Here is a 23,466-nt window from a genome sequence, read left to right as displayed (position 1 = left end):
CCGCACCTTCCTTTGAAACTGGGCCAAAGGTGATGTCCTAACCCATGGCAGACCTTACTCCCACTAAAATCCCACTTGCCCACACCAGGAAAGGCAGCACAGTAGAGGGAAGAGCTCAGGTTCTGGAGTCAGGCAGTCCTGGGTTCAAATACTGGCTCTGCTATTCACCAGCTCTGAGACCTGAGTCTCAATTTCTTTTCTTTTTGAGATAGGGTCTTGCTCTGTTGCCCAGGCTGGAGTGCAGAGGTGCAATCATGGCTCACTGCAGCCTCAGTCTCCTGGGATCAAGCAATCCTCTCACCTCAGCCTCCTGAGTAGCTGGGACTATAGGTGCACACCACCATGCCTGCTAATTTTTATTTTTTTTTTATTTTTTTTTATTTTTATTGAGACGGAGTCTCGCTCTGTCGCCCAGGCTGGAGTGCAGTGGCCAGATCTCAGCTCACTGCAAGCTCTGCCTCCCGGGTTCATGCCATTCTCCTGCCTCAGCCTCCCGAGTAGCTGGAACTACAGGCGCCGCCACCTCGCCCGGCTAGTTTTTCGTATTTTTAGTAGAGACGGGGTTTCACCGTGTTAGCCAGGATGGTCTCGATCTCCTGACCTCGTGATCCGCCCGTCTCGGCCTCCCAAAGTGCTGGGATTACAGGCTTGAGCCACCGCGCCCGGCCTATTTTTTGTTTTTTTTAGTAGAGACGGGGTCTTGCTATGTTGTGCTGGTCTCAAACTGCTGAGCTCAAGTGATTCTCCTACCTTGGTCTCCCAAAGTGTTGGCACTACAGGCATGAGCCAACATGCCCAGCCAGTCTCAGTTTCTTCATCTATAAAAGGATATGATTAAAATTTACCTTGTGGAACTGTTAATAAAGGAGAAATGAGATGTAAATATGAGGTCTTAATATATCATTTGGCATACAGTAAGTGCTTAATATATGTATGACTGTATTTTTGTGATTGTACAAATAAATATATAGGTACCATACTATATATCTATTAATCCATCCAATCCTAAAATAATCCTTAATAATGTTGTTATTCCTGTTTCACAGATGAGGCACAGAGAGGTTAAGTAACTTGCCCAATGCTACACAGCTAACAAGTGAGAGAGCCAGGAATCAAATCCAAGCAGTGTACACAGAGAGTCTGTGTTTTTTTTTTTTTTTTTTTTGAGATGGAGTTTCACTGTTGTTCATTCTTGTTGCCTGGGCTGGAGTGCAATGGTGCAATCTTGGCTCACCGCAACCTCCACCTCCCAGGTTCAAGGGACTCTCCTTGCCTCAGCCTCCCGAGTAGCCGGAATTACAGGCATGTGCCACCACGCCCCGCCAATTTTATATTTTTAGTACAGACGGGGTTTCTCCATGTTGGTCAGGCTGGTCTTGAACTCCCGACCTCAGGTGGTCTGCCCGCCTCAGCCTCCCAAAGTGCTGGGATTACAGGCATGAGCCATTGTGCTCAGCCAAGAGTCTGTGGTTTTAATCACGGTGAGGGTTGCGGGGTTGTGGGGGAAGGGCAAATGAGCTTCAACTGTAATTATGGGCATCTCTAGATCTCTACTGTTAATATATGAGCTATATGGAAATGTAATTAGATGAAATTAAATATTCAGTTCCTTGGTTGCACTAGCCACATTTAAAGTATTCAACAGCCACATGTCGAGAGTGGCTACCATGTTAGGCAGCACAGACATAGAACACTTCCGTCATCACAGAAAGTTCTACTAGATGGTCCATTCTAGATAATTCTAGGAAGTATTAGCCAAACATAAGACACGAACTCAGCTGTCACTGCATGGATTTTTAATTAAATACCACTTCATAATGTTATTCACACCTAGTACTTTTTTTTTTTTTTAAATAAGACATGCCATAAGTCGTGAAGTTAACAAAATATAAGCATCCGCACAGAATATATTCTAAGGTGACTTCATTTACACCGCTTCTCAGAGAAACACACAAGTAATCTTTTATCTGCCTATCAGCCAGTGTTGGAACAGATATGGAATTCACATGGAAGGCTGCCGGGCTGGTTCCCCAACACTAGCCGGATGGAGTCCTGTATCTGCGCAGCGCCGTCAAACTGGCTGGTTTCCACTAGAAAAGCAATGGAGAGTCAACTCTCCCTTCTCTACCCAGAATTCAGCTCCACACTACAAGATCTGCATAACCTGAACCTTGATGTGATAGCAACTGAAGTTTAAACCCAAGTCTGGTGACCTTGCTTTAGGGACCTGGGCTGCTCCAAAGGAAACCGAGGTGTGATATTTAACATTGCTTGCAACATTAAAGAGGACTTGGGGACGTCAGAGCCGTGAGTAACAATAACGAACCAGGGCTATGAGTGGAAACCTGATGGCACCCCTTCCCCATCCTAACAGCCAGTGCTGCGTATGGCCATCAGCAGACAGTTCATTTATACCACGGGACAACGATAGGGAGGAACTAGCCTTCACATCAGCTGTGCTTCCTGACTACTCAAGTGACCTACGCGTGGCTTCCACTCAGGAAACCACCATTTAACTTTCTGCTCAGCCCTTTCAAGGCTCAGCTTGGTGGGATGACGCCACTGCCCCAAACCCTCAGGCAAGGGAGCTTCCCAGGCCTCAGCAGCAGTTCCCGGATCTGCAGGATCCCATGATCTACAGCTGACCTGAAATTACAGTGCACTTTATTCACTCAAGAAAGCTGGCTGGCCCAAGGGTAAAAGGCCCATACCAAAAGCAAGGGAAGGAGGGGGGCAGAGCAAGTTTGGGAGCATATATATGCCCAAATTATTACTGATCACCTGGGTTTGACACATCTAAATAGCCTCCCTGCTCACCTTCTCTTTCTCCCTCCTGCCCCCACTCCCAGCTTTAGAAAAATCACTTGGGAAAGGAGGAATACACAAATAGCAGTGAAACCTGATTTTAATTTCTGCTTTTTGTTTTTTGTTCTCGTGGGCTCGGAGAAGGTTAACTCATTCCCCCTTCTGATTCTTCCTCCACACTGAACAAGCCCTCCTTTTCCATCAGTGCTGATCTTGCCCTTCTCTTCCTCATGAACCATCAATGGCTCCCATGTCCTCTTGGATACATGTTAAACTCCTTAGCCAGGTATTCAAGACCTTCCATGATTTGGCCTCCACTGCTTATCTTTTTTTTTTTTTTTTTTTTTTTTTGAGACATGGTCTCATTGTCACCCAGGTTGGAGTGCAGCAGCATGATCATGGCTCACTGTACCCTTGGCTTCCTGGGCTCTAGCAATCCTCCCACCTCAGCCCCCTGAGTAGCTGTGATCACAGGCATGCCCCACCACACCCAACTCATTTTTTTTTTTTTTTTATTTTTAGCAGAGATAAGGTCTTGCTATATTGCCCGGGCTGATATAAAACTCCTGGGCTCAAGTGATCCTCCAGCCTTGGCCTCCCAAAGTGCTGGGATTACAGACGTGAGCCACTGTGCCCAGCTTCCACTACTTAGCTTTGAGATTCGTCTCCCACCACCTTCCCTGGCTCTCCTTTCTTTGCCCTGCTCCTCTTATCTCTGTGCCTTTGCAAATGCTGGCCCCTCTGCCTCGGGGGTGATCACCCTACTTTCATATGCTTTATACAAATCTTAGATTTGCCATCCATCTATGAGTGGGGCCAAAATCATCTCCACTTCTGAATACCCCTTTGGGCTGAGGGTCCAAACTTTGGCAGGGTCTCCATGATGGTCATTTTCTGTGGCCCACCACCGCACTTCACACCCATCAGAGATTCCTGGGTATTTGTGCCTCCCTCTGCTGGCCTGGAGGGCAGGAACTATGTCTTATCTTTGTAGCTTGGGTCTTCCAAATGCTTAGCACACAGTAAATGCCTTATAAATCTTGTTGAATTGAGTTGATCCCCATCCTAAGGGAAAAGAGTCCACTGCCCGCTGCCGCCTTAGGTAGTTAAGACCACACAATACAGAAGTGGTTAAGACACAACACAGAAGTGGTGATCACAGACAACAGATGTCAATTTTTGAAGTCAAGGTATTAAATCAGTACTAAATCAGTATTAAGCACAATCCACAAAGATAAGTGATCTGTCACCCTGGTCTATTAACACTGTTATCATGCCTATTAAAGGCTGTCTAGGGAAGCAGTGAGTGTAGCTCTAAGTAGTATTCACTGGATGGAGAATGCCACAGATCCTATGGGGATTATTTAACCTTCCAAAGGAACCCTAGGGAGGAAACTTTCTGGCAAGGTTGCATGGGGCCCTGGGGGTTTTAGCAGAACATCTTGTTAAATTCTTAAGCTTTCCAGGTGTGAAATCTCAGGATTGTGGCATTGTAGCAGAATCACTGGTGGTCCCAGTTAAGAATGCAGACCCCAGGGCCCCACTCCAGTCCCACTTAAGAGTGTCCGCAGTTGGGGTGCAGGAATCTGCATTTTACATACACTTCTAGGGGATCCTTATGCCCACTAAAGTCTGCAAACCTTTATCTGCGCCTCTCAAGGTACACCATCCGTCTAGGGGAAGACAGTCACATATGCAGCCAGGAAGAAAGCAACAGCCCTGTTTTTGAGAATGCTTGCTTCTCCCAGACATACATGCATGGGGATGAGGACCCAGAGAGTCTCTATTGACTTCAAGGAAATTAACCAGTAACCTGAGCTTGGCTTGTGGCTCTGTAATGGAGAGATGGAGGACAGGTGAAGAGGCTGGCTCTGAAATGAGCATCCCCACCTTTCCAAGGGGCACTGGTATGCAGGAAAAAATCCCACGTAAGATGGCCAGATTTTCTACCTATCCCTTTCGAAATGGTGAAATCACCTTTTGTAAGAGTAAGGGGGACTTTTCTTCCTTAATGGGCTGAAGCATCATCACCCTCTCCCATCCTCCTTCTTCTTCCCCTTCTCCTAACTTCCTAATTCCTTTGGGGGCAAGAGGCAGACAAACAAGTAGTCCTCACAGGACCACAATCAAATTCGTTTTCAGAGTAGATCCAATTTGAACATATCAAGCACATCTTCCCTAGAAGGGCATAGATGACTGGAAGGCAGATGTACATTTCTGAAACACAAATGTCAGAACCTTCCACCCAGGGTTGGCCCAGCCTGCCATGTGAAGATACGGCACCAGGAGTGTTGGGGAGAGATCAGGCATGCACGTGAGGTGGAGGAAGACGAGATTTAGAGGTGTCCAGCCTTTCGATGGATTTGAGAATTAACAGCAGACTCTCTGTCTTGTCTTAGCTCTGAAGGACACAGCAACCTTTGGTCACTGTCTGAGGAAGCTCAGTTACCATCCTCAAGGATGGTAGAAAGGCTTTCCAAATCCTGCTGGGCTAATCCAGGCAGAAGCTGGATTCTATCCTGCCCACCTGGAATAACGTCTCCCCACCCTCATCATCTGAAATTTCCAAGACCAAGATAACGCATCCTTTCCCAGAGACAAAGGCTTTCTGAGATCACCATCCATAGCGTTCTCAGTTAAAAACAAAATGAGACTTGAAAGGCAAGTTTGAGGATTCAGGGTTGAACCGCTGTCAGCCTGGTGGGGACAGTCATAAATAGAGGGAGGCGAGTCTCATTCCTTCTTGGTGTGCTCTAGGACTCGGTAGGGGACCCCAGAAGCACTTCTGGAGCCGTGCTCTTCTTGCATGACTGGCAGTGTGGCAGGAGCGTAGATCTCAGAAATGTTGTCATTGTTTTCCAGAGCCCCATAGGAAAAAGAAGCTTTGAGGTCAGGCTGGACAGTCATCCCTTTATCGTGCATGTTCTGCATACCTGAAATGAAATCCATTTTCCTCAAATCATTATGTGGTAAGGGGGCCAAGGAGGCCCCAACTCCCTCTATCCTGCCACAGACTAATTATAGTGCTCAGCAGCTAATCATGTGCATTGTCAATGTCCCGAATGCTTTATATTTAAAAGAGAACACCCACAAATACACACTGGAACTATTACGGTTGCTAAGCAACAAGAGATGAATCTTCAGGAAATATGCACACAGACCAGCTGCTGTCAGGAGGAACCCTCAGTTGGCCTAAAGTGAGGTGGGAATGTCGGTGTGGGCCCCAGGTGGAATGGAACTAGCACTGTGCTTTGAACGTGGTAGATGCCAACGCTTCACTGCTGAATTAAATCAGGATCCAGGAAACTCTGTCACACTGTCGAGGAAAGAGAGTAATTTTTGTGTCATGGGCACCTGAAGGTGACAGATGTATCATGATGCCCAGAGGGAACATCTTGGCCTTTAACTTTAAAGTCCCTGCTCCACATATAGGGGAAGGTGAGATTTGCTTATTATTACTTCTGGGTACTTTGACAAGGGATTCCTATTTACATTTGAGGGCAAAGCCTTTAATCTTTAATTCCTTTACCTTTGTCCTACAATTCCCCTAGTCAGGTCAGGAGGGACGTGTTTTGTTTGTTTGTTCATTTATTCATTTATTGAGACAGAGTCTTGCTCTGTCGCTCAGGCTGGAGTGCAGTGGAACGATCTTGGCTCACTGCTGCCTCAACCTCTGGGGCTCAAGCGATCCTCCCATATCAGCCTCCTGAGTGGCTGGCACTACAGGTGCATGCCACCATGTTCGGCTAATTTTTTTTTTTTTTGGTAGAGATGGGGTTTCACCATGTTGCCCAGGCTGGTCTCACACTTTTGGGCTGAAGTGGTCCACCTGCCCCACCTCCCAAAGTGTTGGGATTACACATGTGAGCCGTTTCGCCAGGCCGGTTACTTTTGAGGCCAACTTTTCCTGCCAGGGAATTAAGACTTTTCAAATTCTGCCTTCAGGCCGAGTCATAAGAAATTGAATGCAACGAAACTATGATGATAATAACAGCTGACATCTAACTATTTAATATGCCCTGGGCACTGGGCTAAAGGACTTTCTTTTTAAAGGCAGAGTCTATGTTTTCCAGGCTAGTCTTGAACACCTGGGGCTCAAATGATCCTCCTGCCTCAGTCTCCCAAGTAGCTGGGATTACACGTGTGAGCTACAACACCCGACTGGGCTAAGCACTTTAAATAATAGCAATGACAATGGTTATGTGTATTGAGTATTTAATTGGTGGCAGATACCGTTCCAAATAGTTACAAAGTTCTATCTCATTTGATCCTCAGGATGACTGATAAGGAAAATGAAGGAGCAGAAATGAAGCACGTAATTTGCCTGAGATCACGCAGCTAGTAAGAGGCAGTGCCAGGGTCCAAACTCGGGGCTTTCAACTCAGAAGTCCATACTCTTAACTGAATGCTATGTGGCTTCCCTATGTACCTGCACTTAATCCCCAAACAATCCTATGACAGAGATGAACTACTGTCCTCATTTTCTGGAAAGAGATTCAGAGAGGTGAAGTAACTTGCCCAAGGTCACACAGCTAATGAGAGACAGAGGTGGGATCTGCCACCAGAGCTTGTGCTCTTATCCACTCTGCAAATGACCAGGGAAGACCCAGTCCGTGAAAGGCCCTTTGGCTCCCTATTGCATAAGACTTAACTGATGGTTCTTCGAAGGGCACAGTCTAAGAGCCTGTGGTTTGGATTTTGGGGGAGGGTAGAAGAGGGAAGTAGAAGAGCTGAGGAGGTGCCTGTCCTCAGGCAGGAGAGTTGGCTTAACAGGCCCGGTTTACCTTTTGGATTTTGTCAATGCCCTCCAGCCAAAGACCAACGGGAATACACCTCCAGTCTAACAAATGTGGGTTTACTGACACATTGCAATGTGAGAGGTGTACATGGCAGGGAACCATGAACTATCTAAGAGGGGGTTAGAAAGGAGTTATTGTGGGGTTGGCTTGGACTAGGTGACTTTGGGGTGGGTTCAAGGAAGTGAGGCTTTGCTTTGGGTTGGATGCTGTCAGGAAGCAGGGCTAATTCCATAATTGGGGATCTTAGTTTTTATCTAGAAGATGACTAGATTGGAGCTAAAGCTGTGACTGGTAAAGAAGTGGCCGCCTCTCACAGCCAGGTAAGAGAGATGTTTGGTGTTTTTCATGATTTGGACAATGTCCATTTTTTGTCTGTGTTTAGACAGGATAGCAGAGTAGTCCTGTTTGTGTTCTTTCCTTTATTTATTTATTTATTTTTAACTTTAGGAAAAATACCCTTTCCTTCCCATTCCACCTGCTTATGTCCTGATCCATCACAGCTTCAGAGTGGCCTTGTTTGCTGTTGATGTTCTGTGAAATTGTTTCTGCTCAACAGGAGAGGGCCAAGGCCCAGCTGAGAGTGCCAGGCTAGCTCCTGGAGGTCAGGGGCTATTTCTCATTCTCATGTTTAAGAAGTCTTTCAGGTGCATGAATTACTCAAAGGCTCTCCAAATAGTGATGTGGTACATTTCTGGAATTTGAATACCTCTTGAACAGCAGTTGTCTGTTGTGAAGATCCGAATCTAGGTAGACAAAAGGCAAGGTCCTAATGCTGACCAGGGAAACCAAGTGGCTGGAAAAGCACCTCTGTTTAGGCTGAGACTGTTCAGCAGTTTTATTCTGCATGTTCTATCTGCCACCAGGTCAAACAAATGTGTGAAACTTCCAAAGGTTTTTAAAGCAAAAGGGAAGTGAAACCAAACGTAACCAGGCATCTACCATGTCCCAGACACTGCGCAAGAGGCCTTTACACATATGACCACTAGCCTGAAAGAAGGAATCCCAGTTACAAGTGAGGATGAGAGGCCTTGGGAGGTCACACAGCAGGAAGGTGGTAGAGCTGGGATTTGAATCCAGGTCATCTGAACTCCAAGCCCACGCTCTTCACAGGACAGAACACCTACAATCAGAAGTGTCCTGACAAGCCACTGCAAGGGCAGGGTCTCCCTGATTCAACAGCTGACATCCCACCGGTCACAAGGTACAAAGAAAAAGCTGAGAGCCACACCTACAAACAGACCACAGAATGTTGATATCTAAGATTACCTTAGGTTACCTTCTATTTTCTACCAGAAAATACATCTCTCTATCTACATATATATATACACACACAAATACCGATATTGATATATACACATAGTTTATAAACACACAAACACACGTATACATACACATACTTGCACACACAGAGTTGACACCTCACCTATCTGGAATTCAGCTATCCAGCGCCCTCATCTATCCGGAACACAGCCGAGAAACAAGGAAGTTAGCAAAAAAGGAATCTCAGCAGCCAGATTAGACGTTTAAAAAGTTCATGCACCAAAGCTCATGCACTTAACTCCTAGTAGAAATCTTAGGCCCCCAACTCAGAGCTCCTTCATTTTGATTTTATTTGTAATTTGAACAAGTTGGGCTGAAGGAGCACGTTGACATTGAGTTGCTATACTCAGGCAGGCTGGCTACAGCAAGAAGGACAGACAGCAGCTTAATAACAAGAGGGGAGGAACTAATATAAAAAGTACACACATAAACCCTGGGGCCATTTAATGTAGGGGCACACCAGTCAGCCCTGAGAACACACCTGCATCACAGGGTTACAGCATGAAAACCTCTCGAGTAAGCAGTCCTCTAGACCATCAGTGTGTTTATATTTTGTTCATGAGATTGTGTTAATGAAGGACAGGAGATTATATTTCAGAGACAGTTCCATCTTGTATAAATAAAATTAAAATGTTGATTAAGTGCGAAAGCTAATGGTCACCAGCAACCTACAGAGTTTAGGTCAGCAAATCTGAGGTTGGTCCAATGTCTTAACTTTTCTAATTTGAATTCTAATTTCTAATTCCTTTAGGCTAGACAGGCACTCTCCAGTCCTCCACAGGTCCCACCACTCCCTGCTGGGCAGTATTTGCCTGATTCACATGTTTATGTTACTGTCAGGGCTTACAGGCATTTACATTTGTGTTTCTCAGTATGAATCCTTAGCTCACTATGAAATTAGGCTTTCCAGAATGATGCACTCCCTTGTGGCATCCAGGGAGTGAGATTATAATGTTTTAATTTCATTCCACTCATTTCCCTTCCCCTCTCTGATCATTTCATTCCAACTAGATGAATGGATTTTTCCATTTGCAGGCATGAAGCCTGGGGCTGCAGATCCTAATTATAATGAGTATGAATCAGAATTTTCTTTAAAAGATCCCCAAATAGACACGGAACTGGCAAGATGTGCTCAAAACCAACTGAGGTGCCTCAGCCATTGCCTACCCTTTTGCACAAGATTAAAAAAAAAAAGAAAAGAAAAACGACAGTGAGAGAACATCCACACGATAAAGGCACAGCACAGCAGTTGGTTGTCTCTTTTTAAACAGGAAGTAGCAGTCATTCTACATGGATGGTCAGCTAGACCCACGGGGCTTTCACCTTACCTGGCATGGCATCCATGGAAATATAGGGCTCAAATGGAACGGCCTTCTTCCTGTTACGCGTGATTAAGAAGACGCCCAGGAACGCAATGAGGCACCTGAGGAATGGAGATAAGACAGGAAGAGAAATAAGGCCAGGAGCAGGGTCGGGGAGGGACACACTTTCAGGCTCAGGTGATGCGAAAGAGGTAAAAAGGCTTGCAGGCTGCGGAGGAAGGCTGACCGCCCAAGGAGCCCTGAGAGGCTGCCAGCCTGGGATCAGCAGGGGCAGATGCAAGTTGAATAACAATAGCTGGAGTGGCCTCACATGCCCTACACTCTCCATGAGCTGTAATCAGAATAAATTAGACTCTCCTGGGCAAGCTTCTCATGGCTCTTCACTTCCATTTAATCAGGATTCTCGGAACCTTGCCTTTTAAAACTTGTTTTTTCTAATTGAAGTCATTCGTTTCAATCACTACTGAAGTATAGATAGTAAAAATCAACAAAAATTGGAGAGTCCATGTACTCTTGGTCTCACTCGGCCAGGCAGGTGTATAGCCTTCCAGGTTATTTTTTGTTTTGCTTTGTTTTTTCCCTTTTCCCTATAGCTTACATAAATAAGCATACTTTCTAAACATTAAGGTATCATTTACAAGCAGCAAAATGCACCAACCTTAGATGTCTAGATGAATTTTTTTTTTTTTTTTTTTTGAGACGGAGTCTCGCTCTGTCACCCAAGCTGGAGTGCACTGGCCAGATCTCAGCTCACTGCAAGCTCCGCCTCCCGGGTTCACGCCATTCTCCTGCCTCAGCCTCCCGAGTAGCTGGGACTACAGGCACCCGCCACCTCGCCCGGCTAGTTTTTTGTATTTTTTAGTAGAGACGGGGTTTCACCGTGTTAGCCAGGATGGTCTCGATCTCCTAACCTTGTGATCCGCCCGCCTCGGCCTCCCAAAGTGCTGGGATTACAGGCTTGAGCCACCGTGCCCGGCCGATGAATGAATTTTACTTGTGGAATCATCACCCAGGTCAAGACAGAAAATACTTCCATCCCCCTCAGAAAGTTTTCCTGGGCCCCTTTCCATTTCATGCCAGCCCTTCCCCAGAGGTAACTACTATCCTGACTTCTCTCACCATGGATGAAATTAGTCTGTTCTTTAATTCATGTAAGTTAAATCATATAGTATGTACTCTTTTATGTCTGGTTTCTTTCATTTGATACAATGTTAAGATTCATCTTCTTTTTTTATTTTTTATTTTGATCTTTTTTTGAGACAGAGTCTCACTCTGTTGCCTAGGTTGGAGTCCAGTGGCACGATCTCAGCTCACGCAGCCTCCGCCTCCCAGGTTTAAGTGATCCTCCTGCCTCAGCCTCCCGAGTAGCTAGGATTACAGGTGCCTGCCACCACGCCTGGCTAACTTTTCTCTGTGTCAGCACCTATGGACTGGCCTCACGTTTTCAAAATGGCAGCATGGCACGCTATTATCTAGATATGGCATAATTTTTTAACACCTGTATTCTACTGCTGAGCATTTCTATTGTTTTCAGTTGTTTGCTTATACAACTAATTTAAAAATTAATCAATAGCCCCATACATGTGTCTCTGCATCCCTGTTGAAGCATTTTTCCAAGATAAATGATTAGAATGGAATACTGTATCAAAAAGTATGCCTGTTTGGGTTTTTGTTGCTGTTGTTAAATTTTCCTCCCACATTAAAGTAAGCTAACAGTGTGGTAGTGGGCTGGCCTCCTCATCCTCTTGCCAATGTGGAATACTATTAATTCTGTTAGTTTTTGCAAAAGGATGGTATCTCATGTAGCTTCAATATGCATTTCTTAGATCCAAGGTGAGGTTGAGAGACTTTTCATGTGTCAAAATGTGATATTTGAGAAACGCCAAAGAGATTAGAGTCCAAAAGAGAAGAAAGGGGAAGATAAAGCCCTTAGAGGAATAAAATGCTCACCTCTGGGGAGAAAGTTCCCAAACCCCACAGCTCCTCTGACTCTAAAGGATGGGGCAGCTGTAGCAATAGGGTAGAGAGGGGGGCAACCTGCTTGGAATTCTACACACAACATCTTGGGGCCGGCAAGCAGAACAGAACTCACCCCAGTGCAAACATGCAGATGTGCAGCACATCCTCCCCGATGAAGTCCAGGTAAAATATTGCACCTGCAGCAGCAAATCATAGAAAATACCGCTGAGCTGTTTTCAAGTCACCCATCTGCAAGTCTGTCTAGGATTTGGCTAAGCTCTCTTCCCTTTAGCAAACCAAAATGATCAAAACGTATTATGACGGTGCCTTATAAGAAGAATGGAATAAAAGCCATTTAGGGGATCAGGTTGTCAACTTTTTTTCACCTTAGGCCCCTCTGATCTCCATGTTTCTTAACTTATATTGGGGGATAATATTAGACTCACAAAAATGGTGTAGAGTCCCCATGCACTCTTCCTCCAGCTTTCCCCAGTCATGTCTTCCATAACCACAGTGCATAATCAATGCAGGAAAATGACAATGAACACTTACTAACTAAACCACAGACCCTATTTACCAGTTTGTGCCTGCAATCATCTCCCCTCCATCTTTCTTAAGATGGATAAACAAGGCTTCGTGCTTATGTTGTTAGAGCTTTCTAACCTCATATGGCCAGTAGATGCCAAGTCTGCGGGTCTACTCCTGTGGTATGGGAGTGGGGTGGGCCTACTGCCTCTGCCCTGAGCCAGCCTTTGTCTGGAATCATCTCACCCACACAGGCCTCCAGCTGTATTCCTGAGCTCCTGATTCCCTGCCTTGACTTCTGTTCTCACTCAACCATGGTGTTTGCGATTCCTTTCAACCTTGACTGGACTTCACGCTTCTTGACCAAGCTTCTTGACCATGACTTAGCTTATGGCTTCTGGCTGCTCTGGGTCAATGCCTCATGGCCCCTGGTGCTGCTCACAGCATGGGCCCTGGAAGCTGTGCGCCTTGTGTGTTCCTCCTGTGTAGACAGGAACTGCGGCACCACTTGTCTTAAGTGCTGTGCAGAGCATAGGGCTTTACAGCGCGGCTTTCATCAAAGGAAAGCACTTAGTTCTTACTGGATTTTTTACTCTGAAGATTTTAGTTACCTATTATGCCATTTAAACAAACAAACAGCTTTATATGATTGCAGCCTCTAAGGCCACTACAGAAAGAAAATAAAAAAAAAATTAGAGGTGAAATAGAGGAAAAGGGGGCTGTAATGCTAATGATCACTTATTGAGCATCGATGATGTTGCAATGCTATACATATTCATGATCTCTAAAATTATATAGAAGAGATGTGTGGTCACTTAGCCAGTGGGGGTTGTGGAGTTAGAAGATAGCAAAACTTGTGAAAGTACACACAGTATGGCATAGGGCACATTTGGATCATACCTATTACAATTCTAGGAGGTAAGCGTTATCACTCCCATTTTATGAATGTGGAGCTGAGGCTCAGAGAGGTTAAGTGATGTTTGCAGAGCTGATGTGTGTCTGGTGTGTCTGTGCAGGTGTGGATACAAACCTGGGTCTCTCTGTCTGGAAATCCTGCACATTCTCCATGAACCTATACACCACTCTATGGGGAGAACGAGTCAGCAGAATCAGCCTCTCTCCACCCTGGGATAATACCCTGCTGCTAAAGTAGAAGACAGAAATCTAGCAATGGACCACCCTTACCTGCTGTGATAGCAATAGTTGTGGACAGAATGTAGCCCACACTGGCAATCAAAGAGGAGTCATACATCTGTGAGGCTTGACTCAAAAACCTTCAAAACAAAAGCACTCCAGTCAGTGGGCTGTGGAGATGTTGGAAAGGTTAAGAGCTGACAACAGTAGAGTTTGGTTTGAAATATGAAGATGATACATTTAGAAACGTTCCTTGGGTTTCTAAAAATGCCACCCTCATGTTACAGGGCACCGTGTGTATCCCTGGTCTGGGGTCCATGCTTGATTCCCACTCTCCCCCTAGACACACAGCTAAGGCCCATCCCCATTTCCCAACTGAGCCATGCCATCATGGTCTCACACCTTTGGCCGCATGGTTCCTGTCACCTGAAATGCCCTTCTCCTCACCCCCCTGTATCCCCACCCCACTAAAAAGAGCCATTCCTGCATCTCTTATACCCCTGCCCCCAGAAACTCTTATAGCCCTAATCACGTTCTGCCTAGTGTTATAATTATTCTTTTCAACAAAATTTCTTTTTAATTTGAAAATAATGTGATCACTGCAATAAATATAGGAAAAAGAGAAAAGTAGAGTCCTTCCTAATCACTCCATCTATGAAAAAAAATACCCCAATTTTGGAAGATATTCTTTGCCCTTTCTCTGCATAGTTGCTTACACCATGCTCACCACTCAATTGCTTTTATTTTTTTACTTCACTTTGTGGCCTGGGCTGGAGTGCAGTGGCACAATGATAGCTCACCACAGCCTCTAACTACTGGGCTCAAATGCTCCTCCTGCCTCAGCCTCCTGAGTAGCTGGGATTACAGGTGTGAGCCACTGCATGCGGCTTGGCTGTACTAGTTTGTTCACTGGCTGCCCCCCAGCCAGGGCTGTGAATGCCTGAGGACAGTGAGTGACTACCCTCATCATCCCTGGGTGCTGAGCACCCTCAGTGGGCTGCACTGGTTAGTGAATGAGTAGCTCCTTAGGAGATGGGTGGGGGCATCTGAGCCATGTTTGTGACACCTGGAGTGCTCAGCACAGGGCCTTGGACTGGCAGGGGCTCCCTGGTGATGACTGCAATTGTTGTAGTGGGACCAGAAATAATAATAACCAAAATAACAATAGCAAGGCTAATAATCATAGAAGCAGCTCATGTTTACTGGGCATTTCCCTAGAGATGTTCTCCATTCTCCTAAGAGCTTCATGTGATTCTCTTAAGTAGGGACTGTTGTTCTCATTAGCAGGTGAAGAATCTGAGTCTGGGAGAAGCTGAGTAGGCAACAGCAGAGCAGAGCGGTGAGGGCATGGGCTGGGGAGCCAGACACCTGGGTTCAGATCTCAGCTCTGCCACTTCCTAGCCTCTTACCCTCTCTGCTTCAGTTCCTCATATGCAAAGTGGGGATAATATCCTCTACGTCAAAGGAGTGTTGTAAGGACCAAATGAGCTGGTTCCATAAAGCACTGAGAAAAGAGCTGAGCTCACACCAAACACCGGGCCAGCAGCAGCTGCTCACATGGTCCCTGGAGGCCATGTAGCTGGTGGGCCTTCAGTCTGAGCCTGAGCTTTCCAGGCTGAATCAGCCTCGTGTGCTGGTGAGTCCTGTGTACCTACACAGGTTTGGTCACCTACAACATTCTTAGAGCCTCTCCTCTTCCCAGGCCCTCTGTAGGGCTCCAGGACTCAAATGCAAACAAGACACAGGCCCTGTCCTCAGGCTGCTGCCTTTTATTTAACTTCATGCTTAGAAAGAGGAGGGGGTACTTTGCCTTCCACTCAGGAAGATTTGGAGGTGATATATTGAAGGCAAGAAATGACAACTTTTCTTTCCAACCCAGAAGACAAGCAGGTGCATCCTAGGGATGGCCATGCTTCCGAGGGCCCTGAGATGATCACCTGCCCCAGAGAAGACGGGAAGTCAGTCTGCCTCCAACCACAAATGTCTCACATTCTGGCCAGGCATGGTGGCTCATGCCTGTAATCCCAGTACTTTGGGCGGCCAAGGTGGGCAGATCACTTGAGGTTAGGAGTTTGAGACTAGCCTGGCCCACAATGTGAAATCCCATCTCTACTAAAAATATAAAAATTTGCTGAGTGTGGTGGCACACACCTGTAGTCCCAGCTACTTGGGAGGCTGAGGCAGGAGACTCACTTGAACCCCAGAGGCAGAGGTTACAGTGAGCCGAGATGGCACCACTGCACTCCAGCCTGGGGAACAGAATGAGCCTCCATCTCAAAACAAACAAAACAAAACAAAACAAAACAAATCTCACATTCTGAGGTAGCAGGGAAAAACCCATCCACTGCTGGCTTCATATTTCTTTCTTTTTTATTTTTTAATTCTTGTGTCTCAGCTTTCTGAGTAGCTAGGACTACAGGCATGTGCCACCACGCCCAGCTAATTTTTTTTTTTTTTTTTGTATTTTTAGTAAAGACAGGATTTTACCATGTTGGCCAGGCTAGTCTCAAACTCCTGGCCTCAAGTGACCCACCCACCTCAGCCTCCCAAAGAGCTGGGATTACAGGCGTGGGTCACTGTGCCTGGCCTGGCTTCATCTTTTGAGTGACCCTCCAGGTGACAACTCAGCAAATTAGTAGCTCCTCTCTCCACACGGGATGCCAGGCCCTGTGGCATGTTCGGCCCTCCTTGTAGCTTCATGGCATATGTCATCAGGTCCCCAAAAGAGAAGCAACCCGAATGGTGGGGCCCAGCAGGAAAACAATTTGTAACTCACGCAGCCTGATAGACGGCAGTTGCTACCATGCACACGAACATCACGTAGAAGATGGGGTAGTCAAGCTGCAGGTTCCCTTGAATGGACAAGACAAGCATCCCAGCCACAGCCTTGACTGTCACCACCGTCATGGAGCCTGCAGATGGGAGACAAGGGCAAGTGGGGAGCCTCAGGGAAATGCAGAGAGTTACATCCGGAAAGCTAGTCTATAACCCCAAAGGACTTGGGGAGACAGAGGGGAGGGAACAGGAACAGAGTCAAGCCGGTGGTTTGCATGGTGACAAACACCGTTTGCACTGGGTCTCGTGTGCACCTCTCCCGTGGACTCCCATGCTCTGTGCTGATTACACCCTAAAGGAGGGAGGAAAGCCAAACTCTTGAAGGTAATCCTAGATGTCACTTCTAAACTGCCAAGCATGGGCAGTAAGTTCAGTTCTCTGAGGACCAAAGTGCCCAGCACTGTGGCCAAAAGGATCCCTGAGTGGATCAATGAACTCACCAGTCTCATAGCAACCACAGGAAAAACATGTGGTGTGTAAACAGCTTAGGAGTTGTTGGGTTTTTAGTGCTCAGTCACTTGTATTTTTTTGTTGTTGTTGTTGTATTTTTTTTTCCTTTTTGTGGAGAACAAGGTCTCGCTATATTGCCCAGGCAGGTCTTGAACTCCTGGGCTCAAGCTATCCTCCCACCTCTGTCTCCCTAAGAGCTGGGTTTGCAGGCGTGAGCCACCGCACCCGGCTGGTCACTTGTATTTCTTTTCTTTTTTTTTTTTTTTTTTTTTTTTTTTGAGACGGACTCTCGCTCTGTCACCCAGGCTGGAGTGCAGTGGCTGGATCTCAGCTCACTGCAAGCTCCGCCTCCCGGGTTCACGCCATTCTCCTGCCTCAGCCTCCCGAGTAGCTGGGACTACAGGCGCCCGCCACCTCGCCCGGCTAGTTTTTTGTATTTTTTAGTAGAGACGGGGTTTCACCATGTTAGCCAGGATGGTCTTGATCTCCTGACCTCGTGATCCGCCCGTCTCGGCCTCCCAAAGTGCTGGGATTACAGGCTTGAGCCACCGCGCCCGGCAGTCACTTGTATTTTTAAAAACATTTCTCCAGTGTTTTGGAAGGCACACCCCTGTGCATATGTGCAAACATTTCCAATATGTGTGTACTTATTTTCAAATTAAAGTCATGTGACCCTGTACTTAAATGGTATGCACATTATAAAATTTGTACAGGAATATAAATTAAAAGGCAGAGAAAAAATGATTGAAGTTCTAATATTCTCTCTGTGTACCCAGCGGAGCATTCTGCTCACCTCCCTGTGGAGACCCTTGCTCTACCCTACTGTTCAGAAATGCCTTCTAACTACAGACCATCAACCTGCCCTGCCAAACAGGAGTTAGAGACAGCCCCCAAGAGTGGTCCAAGTGAAGTCCTGGTCCCAGCTGCTCTGGTTTGCTTTCCTATTCTTCAGCTTTGGTTTATTTTGCTTTCTCCTGCCAATACCCACCCCCGCCCACAGTGTCTCTCGGGCTCCTCACCCATTAGGCTACAGTTTCCAAACACTGGCAGCCACTTAAGCACTTGTCATCAGGGAGTCCTCCTTAGTGAGAAGGGGATTGGCCAATGGCCTCAGAACCTTCTGGCCTTCCTACGTAAGAGGAGAGGATGTTTCAGGGCCGTGATCCTTCCCATCCACTTTGAAAACAAAGTCATTGAGGAATGAAGGACTGATTCATGCTATGATGTGGGTGAACCTCAGAATCATCATGCTCAGTGAAAGAAGCCAGTCACAACAGGCCACAAAGCATATGACTTTATTTAGGAAGGAGTTCAAAAAGGCAAATCTTTTTTTGCCTTTTTTAAGGTAGCTTAGTGGTTGCCTGGGGCTGGGAAGAGGGGAACAGGGAGTGACTGTTAATAGGCACAGGGTTTCTTTTTGGGGTGACAAAATGTTTTAAAATTAGATTAGGATGATGCTTTCACAACTCTATGAAATACTAAAAACCACTGAATTGTAAACTGTAAACAGGTGAACTTTATGGTATGTAAATTATATCTTAACAGAGCTGTTAAAAAATTAATGAGTGAAACCCTGTCTTCAGTGACAGATATCTATTTGGTTGATGGCTTGTGGCAGTGGTAGGGTGCACAGTAGGAAGGTTGGAAGAAAAATGCACATGCACATATTAGGCACCTGTGCACATCTCATTTAACCCCCACTCCCTTCTGTGACTTGGATGTTCTCATACCCCCCTTTAGAGAAGTGGACAGTGTGGTTTAAGGAGGGAGGGTCACTAGCCTGAGGCCAGAGACACAAGACCAGCACGGCAGCAGGCTCTACCAGCCCTGACACCAGCCTGCTCCTCCACCTCTGTCCACTTCTCCTTCTCACGAAGGATGGATTCCCCACAGCTCTATTTAGGTATAAAATTATATACAGTTCTAGCCAGGCACAGCGGCTCATGCCTGTAATCCTGGCACTTTGGGAGGCTGAAGCAGAGGGATCACTTGAGGCCAGGAGGTCAAGGCTACTGTGAGCTATGATTGTACCACTGCACTCCAGCCTGGGTGACAGAGTGAGACTGTCTCAAAAAAAAAAAAAAAAAAAAAAGGAAAAATTAATATGCAGTTCTAGCCTCCAGCTGATGCAGGAGCCATCTCTTCCACAGCACCCATCTTTGAATCCAGAATGAATTCCTAAGCTCTGATAGGTTTTGCATGGATCTTTTCAGGGCTCAATCACCGGGGTCTGTTCTACTTCTGCCATCTCTGAAACAACGTAACTCACCTCGTCCTCACTCTGCTTAATTTTTCCTCATTGGAATTGTTATTGCCCAAACTTACATAACCTACGAATTTGGCTAGTTGTTTACTGCTATTTTCTCCCTTTAGATTGGAGGCTCCTGGAGGACAGGAGTTTGTCTCCAGTCAGCAGGGACCCAGCTCCCCAGAGCCACTGATGGAGACAGAACGACCTGAGCCAGTCTCAAGCAGCTTCTGTGTCCAGGGGCCAAAGCTCTGCAAACAAAACCCACATCTCCATTTGGTGCTTCTTGGTGGTGGCAAAACCCAATCATCCAGATGCCAACTTACCGAGTAACGCCACCAAGAGAAGAATCACGACAATGTTGTTGGCGTTCTTCTCCTTGTAGAAGTAGAGCAGCAAGCAGAACAGAATGATCTCCACCAGCTGTGGAAGGCAGCGAGCAGGGGGGTCAGTGGGGGCCACGGAGGTAGGCGAGACCGGGAGACCCTGGTGGGCTGGGCCATCATCAGAGTCACAGGGTTGAAAGGGAATGACTGAGCTATGATTCAGCATTTCCCAAACTACTGTTAGACATTCAGGGGAAAGGGAAACACAGAGTGAATGTCTCTAATCCCTGGCTAGTACTGAGAAGGAATTCCCCGTTGTCCCTGAGGCTGAAGCTTTGAGAGTGATGTGCTGCCCTCATGTCCACTCTTTCTCGGAGGGCCAAGATTCATCAGGCTGAGAAGGTTTCTTCCTACTCCACTGCTCCATGGGTATCCCCATTAAAACAATGGGTCATTCCAAGAGGGAGACACTTGTTCACCAAGCTCTTTGGTCAAGAATAAGAAGTCAGGTGCGGTGGCTCACTCCTGTAATCCTAGCACTTTGGGAGGCTGAGGTGGGCGGGTCACCTGAAGTCAGGAGTTTGAGATCAGCCTGACCAACATGGTAAAACCCGGTCTCTACTAAAAATAGAAAAAAAAAAAAAATTAGTTGGGCGTGGTGGCATCTGCCTGTAATCTCAGCTACCCAGGAGGCTGAGGCAGGAGAATTGCTGAGATCGTGCCACTGCATGTCAGCCTGGGAGACAGAGCGAGGTTCCATCTCAAAGAAAAAAAGAATGTGAGTATATACTCCCTGTGCCCCCAGCCAAGCTTCCAGTGTGCGGCTTAACAAAATAGAATGAGGAAGGCATGTGGAGTCAGGGAGACCTGGGTTTGAACTTGGATCTGCCTCTAAACTAGTTGTGTGACCTGGGGTAAGTCACTTAACTTCTCTAAACCTTAGTTAACCCTGTGGGAAATAGGGATGAGAATTCTTTTTGGGCCAGGTGCGGTGGCTCAAGCCTGTAATCCCAGCACTTTGGGAGGCCGAGACGGGCGGATCACGAGGTCAGGAGATCGAGACCATCCTGGCTAACACGGTGAAACCCCGTCTCTACTAAAAAATACAAAAAACTAGCCGGGCGAGGTGGCAGGCGCCTGTAGTCCCAGCTACTCGGGAGGCTGAGGCAGGAGAATGGCGTGAGCCCGGGAGGCGGAGCTTGCTGTGAGCTGAGATCCAGCCACTGCACTCCAGCCTGGGCGACAGAGCGAGACTCCGTCTCAAAAAAAAAAAAAAAAAAAAAAAAAGAATTCTTTTTAAGGGGTCCATAATCATAGCTTCACTAAATGACATCTCCTTGTATGCCAGGTAGTGTTCTAAGCATTTTATCTACATTAATCTCATGAAATCAGCACAAGAACTCTAGGAAGCAGGTACTACCACGATCCCATGCATGACACAGAGGAATTTAAACCTGGACAGTCTGGCTCCCAGGCCCATGCACTTTCCTGCTAGACCACACTGTCTGGAGCTGGGTGGCCCAGTGCCTGGTGTTTAGAAGGTGCTCTATCAGTAGAAACTTACCATTAGACGATGGCAAGTCCGAGTTTGAGAAGCTCGCCCTCCTCGCATCAACAACTTGTCCTTACCACCCCTTAAAAGCCCAGATATTTGCTAACACTTTCCCAAGAAGTTGAGCCAGCCCTAGCACCCAGTGCAACTAAAGCAGAAAACTTAGACAACAGCCTAGTCCCATTTGCCTACCCCAAACCCCTTATCAAAGCTGATTTAGTATAAAAAACAACATAGAAACATTAATGGGCACTTTGAAACATTTAAAACATTCCTTCTAATTAGAGACCACAAAACACAGCTGCTTTCATTTCCCTCTGTTTCTTCTTTGTCTTTGTTCCAGGGAATCCATATTTTATCGAGTTGTCATTATAGTCAATGCACAATTTTGGACTGGGCTGTTTTTAGTTACCATAAACAATCTTCATGTTGTGTGAAGTTGTCATAATTATCTTTAATTGCTGCAGAACACTTCATCAAGTGGATGTGCTGCCAGTCATCAACATTCCCAACCACTGTGCCTGCATTTGAGGGGCCCCAATTGTTCAGCCATTCTCTATGATTCTTTTTTCCTTTTTCTTTTTTTTGAGACATGGTCTCGCTGTGTCACTCAGGCTGGAGTGCAGTACTGTGATCATGGCTCACTGCAGCTTTGACCTCCAGGGCTCAAGCTATCCTCCCACCTTAACCTCCTTAGTAGCTGGTACTACAGGCACGCGCCAACACATCCGGCTAATTTTTAATTTTTCCTAATAGAGATGGGGTTTTGCCACATTGTCCACACTGGTCTCAAGTTCCTAGGCTCAAGTAATCCTCCTGCCTCAGCCTCCCAAAGTGCTGGGATTACAGGTGTGAGCCACCACATGTGGCCCATTCTCCATGATTCTAAAATGAATGCTGGAATAGCACTGGATATTATATCATGAGATGGCTGTGCATATGCAGTGCCTCCCAACAGTCCGTGAGTTCTGTGGGCATGTCTCATTTATTTTTTATAACCATAGTGTCGAGCACACAGCAGACGCTCAATAAATATTAACTGAATTTGGTTTGGCCAAATCTCTCCAGCTGGCAGCACTGCCTCCTGGTCATGATGAAGTAAGACAACAGAAGTCATTCACTGAGCACCTACCATGTTCTGGGTGACTTAAATGCTACTTCCTGGATCTCCCAATAGCAATTCTAAGTCCAGAGATTCTTGCCATTTTACAGAAAGGGAAACAGAGAAGGAAAGCGACTTGGCTAAGGCCACACAGCACTTAGAGGATTGAAGCCCAAGACTTCCTGAGTGAAAGGCCTGTTCTGGGGTAAAGCTTTGCCCAAGGAGGCGGCCTTTTGCTCTGTCACCAACTACATGCCGGGGCTGGCTGCCAGTTGGGAAATGACACAGCCCCCATTTCAGGGGAAGTGATCCTCTGCCTTGTGGATAAACTGAGGAAAAAGGATGTTCCAGGGCCTCTAGACTCAATCAGAGACCAGGCTGTTTTGTCAGAGGAAAACAGTGAACACCTTTGTCGGCAGGCCACAGGGAAGGAAGATGGCACCTGAGGCCAGGCGGGCCCAGCCTTCAAATCCAATTCTGCTTTTATGGACTCTGAGCAGGTCAGCTAACCTCTTAGAGCCCTGGTTTTCTCATGCATCAAATGGGAAGAACATTTACTTTATAGGGTTAAGAGAATCTGAGATGATATATAAAAATGTACTTAGCACAGCGCAGGGCATGGAACAAGAACGTACCAATAGCTTTATCAAATACTTTAGATGTTTTCCTTAATCAGTTGATTTATAGACTTAAAATGGGATAGAACTGGGGCAGAGGACTGAGCTCTGGCAGAGGGGTTAGGAGACAAAGTTTCCCGTGTCTCCTGGGCTTCTATCAGCAGTGTGATACTGAGAAAAAAAATAAAATAACATTCTTAAATTGTTTACAGTTTTAACTTTTTCTTCCCCTTACCATCAAAGTTTTAAATGGTTACTGCAGAAATTTTGGACAATTCAGAAAGATGAAGAGGAAATAAGACTGAGTCATAAGACTATCTCCCAGAGCCAACCACTGATGCAATTTGCTTTCGCATCTAGGCCTTCATAGATATATTACATGACCAAATCTATACCCACTTCTAAAAAACAAAACTGGCATCAGACTATATAATGGTTTTGATATTACTCAGGACATAAATAAAACAAGCAT

General features: G+C 46.2%; 1 protein-coding gene across 4 annotated transcripts in view; it reads right to left on the bottom strand.

Moving 5' to 3' along the window:
- Positions 1–1,781: 1,781 nt before the first annotated feature.
- Positions 1,782–23,466, bottom strand: part of NIPAL3 (NIPA like domain containing 3) — a 59,019-nt gene continuing 37,334 nt past the window's right edge. For 3 of the 4 annotated variants that reach the window (XM_030913431.1, XM_010355731.2, XM_030913433.1), the window contains 6 exons: positions 19,724–19,820; positions 16,641–16,776; positions 13,916–14,004; positions 12,339–12,402; positions 10,253–10,347; positions 1,782–5,738 (listed from right to left, as the gene is read on the bottom strand). In XM_030913431.1, the coding sequence (XP_030769291.1) occupies positions 5,539–5,738; positions 10,253–10,347; positions 12,339–12,402; positions 13,916–14,004; positions 16,641–16,776; positions 19,724–19,820 (681 nt within the window). In that variant the 3' untranslated portion in view covers positions 1,782–5,538. Of the gene's footprint in view, positions 5,739–8,008; positions 8,348–10,252; positions 10,348–12,338; positions 12,403–13,915; positions 14,005–16,640; positions 16,777–19,723; positions 19,821–23,466 lie in introns of those variants that run through there. The other variant, XM_030913432.1, reaches the window with a different exon arrangement.

Source organism: Rhinopithecus roxellana, chromosome 12 (assembly GCF_007565055.1).
Source record: "Rhinopithecus roxellana isolate Shanxi Qingling chromosome 12, ASM756505v1, whole genome shotgun sequence".
Classification (NCBI taxonomy): Eukaryota; Metazoa; Chordata; class Mammalia; order Primates; family Cercopithecidae; genus Rhinopithecus; species Rhinopithecus roxellana.
This window is presented reverse-complemented; position numbering and strand designations above follow the sequence as displayed.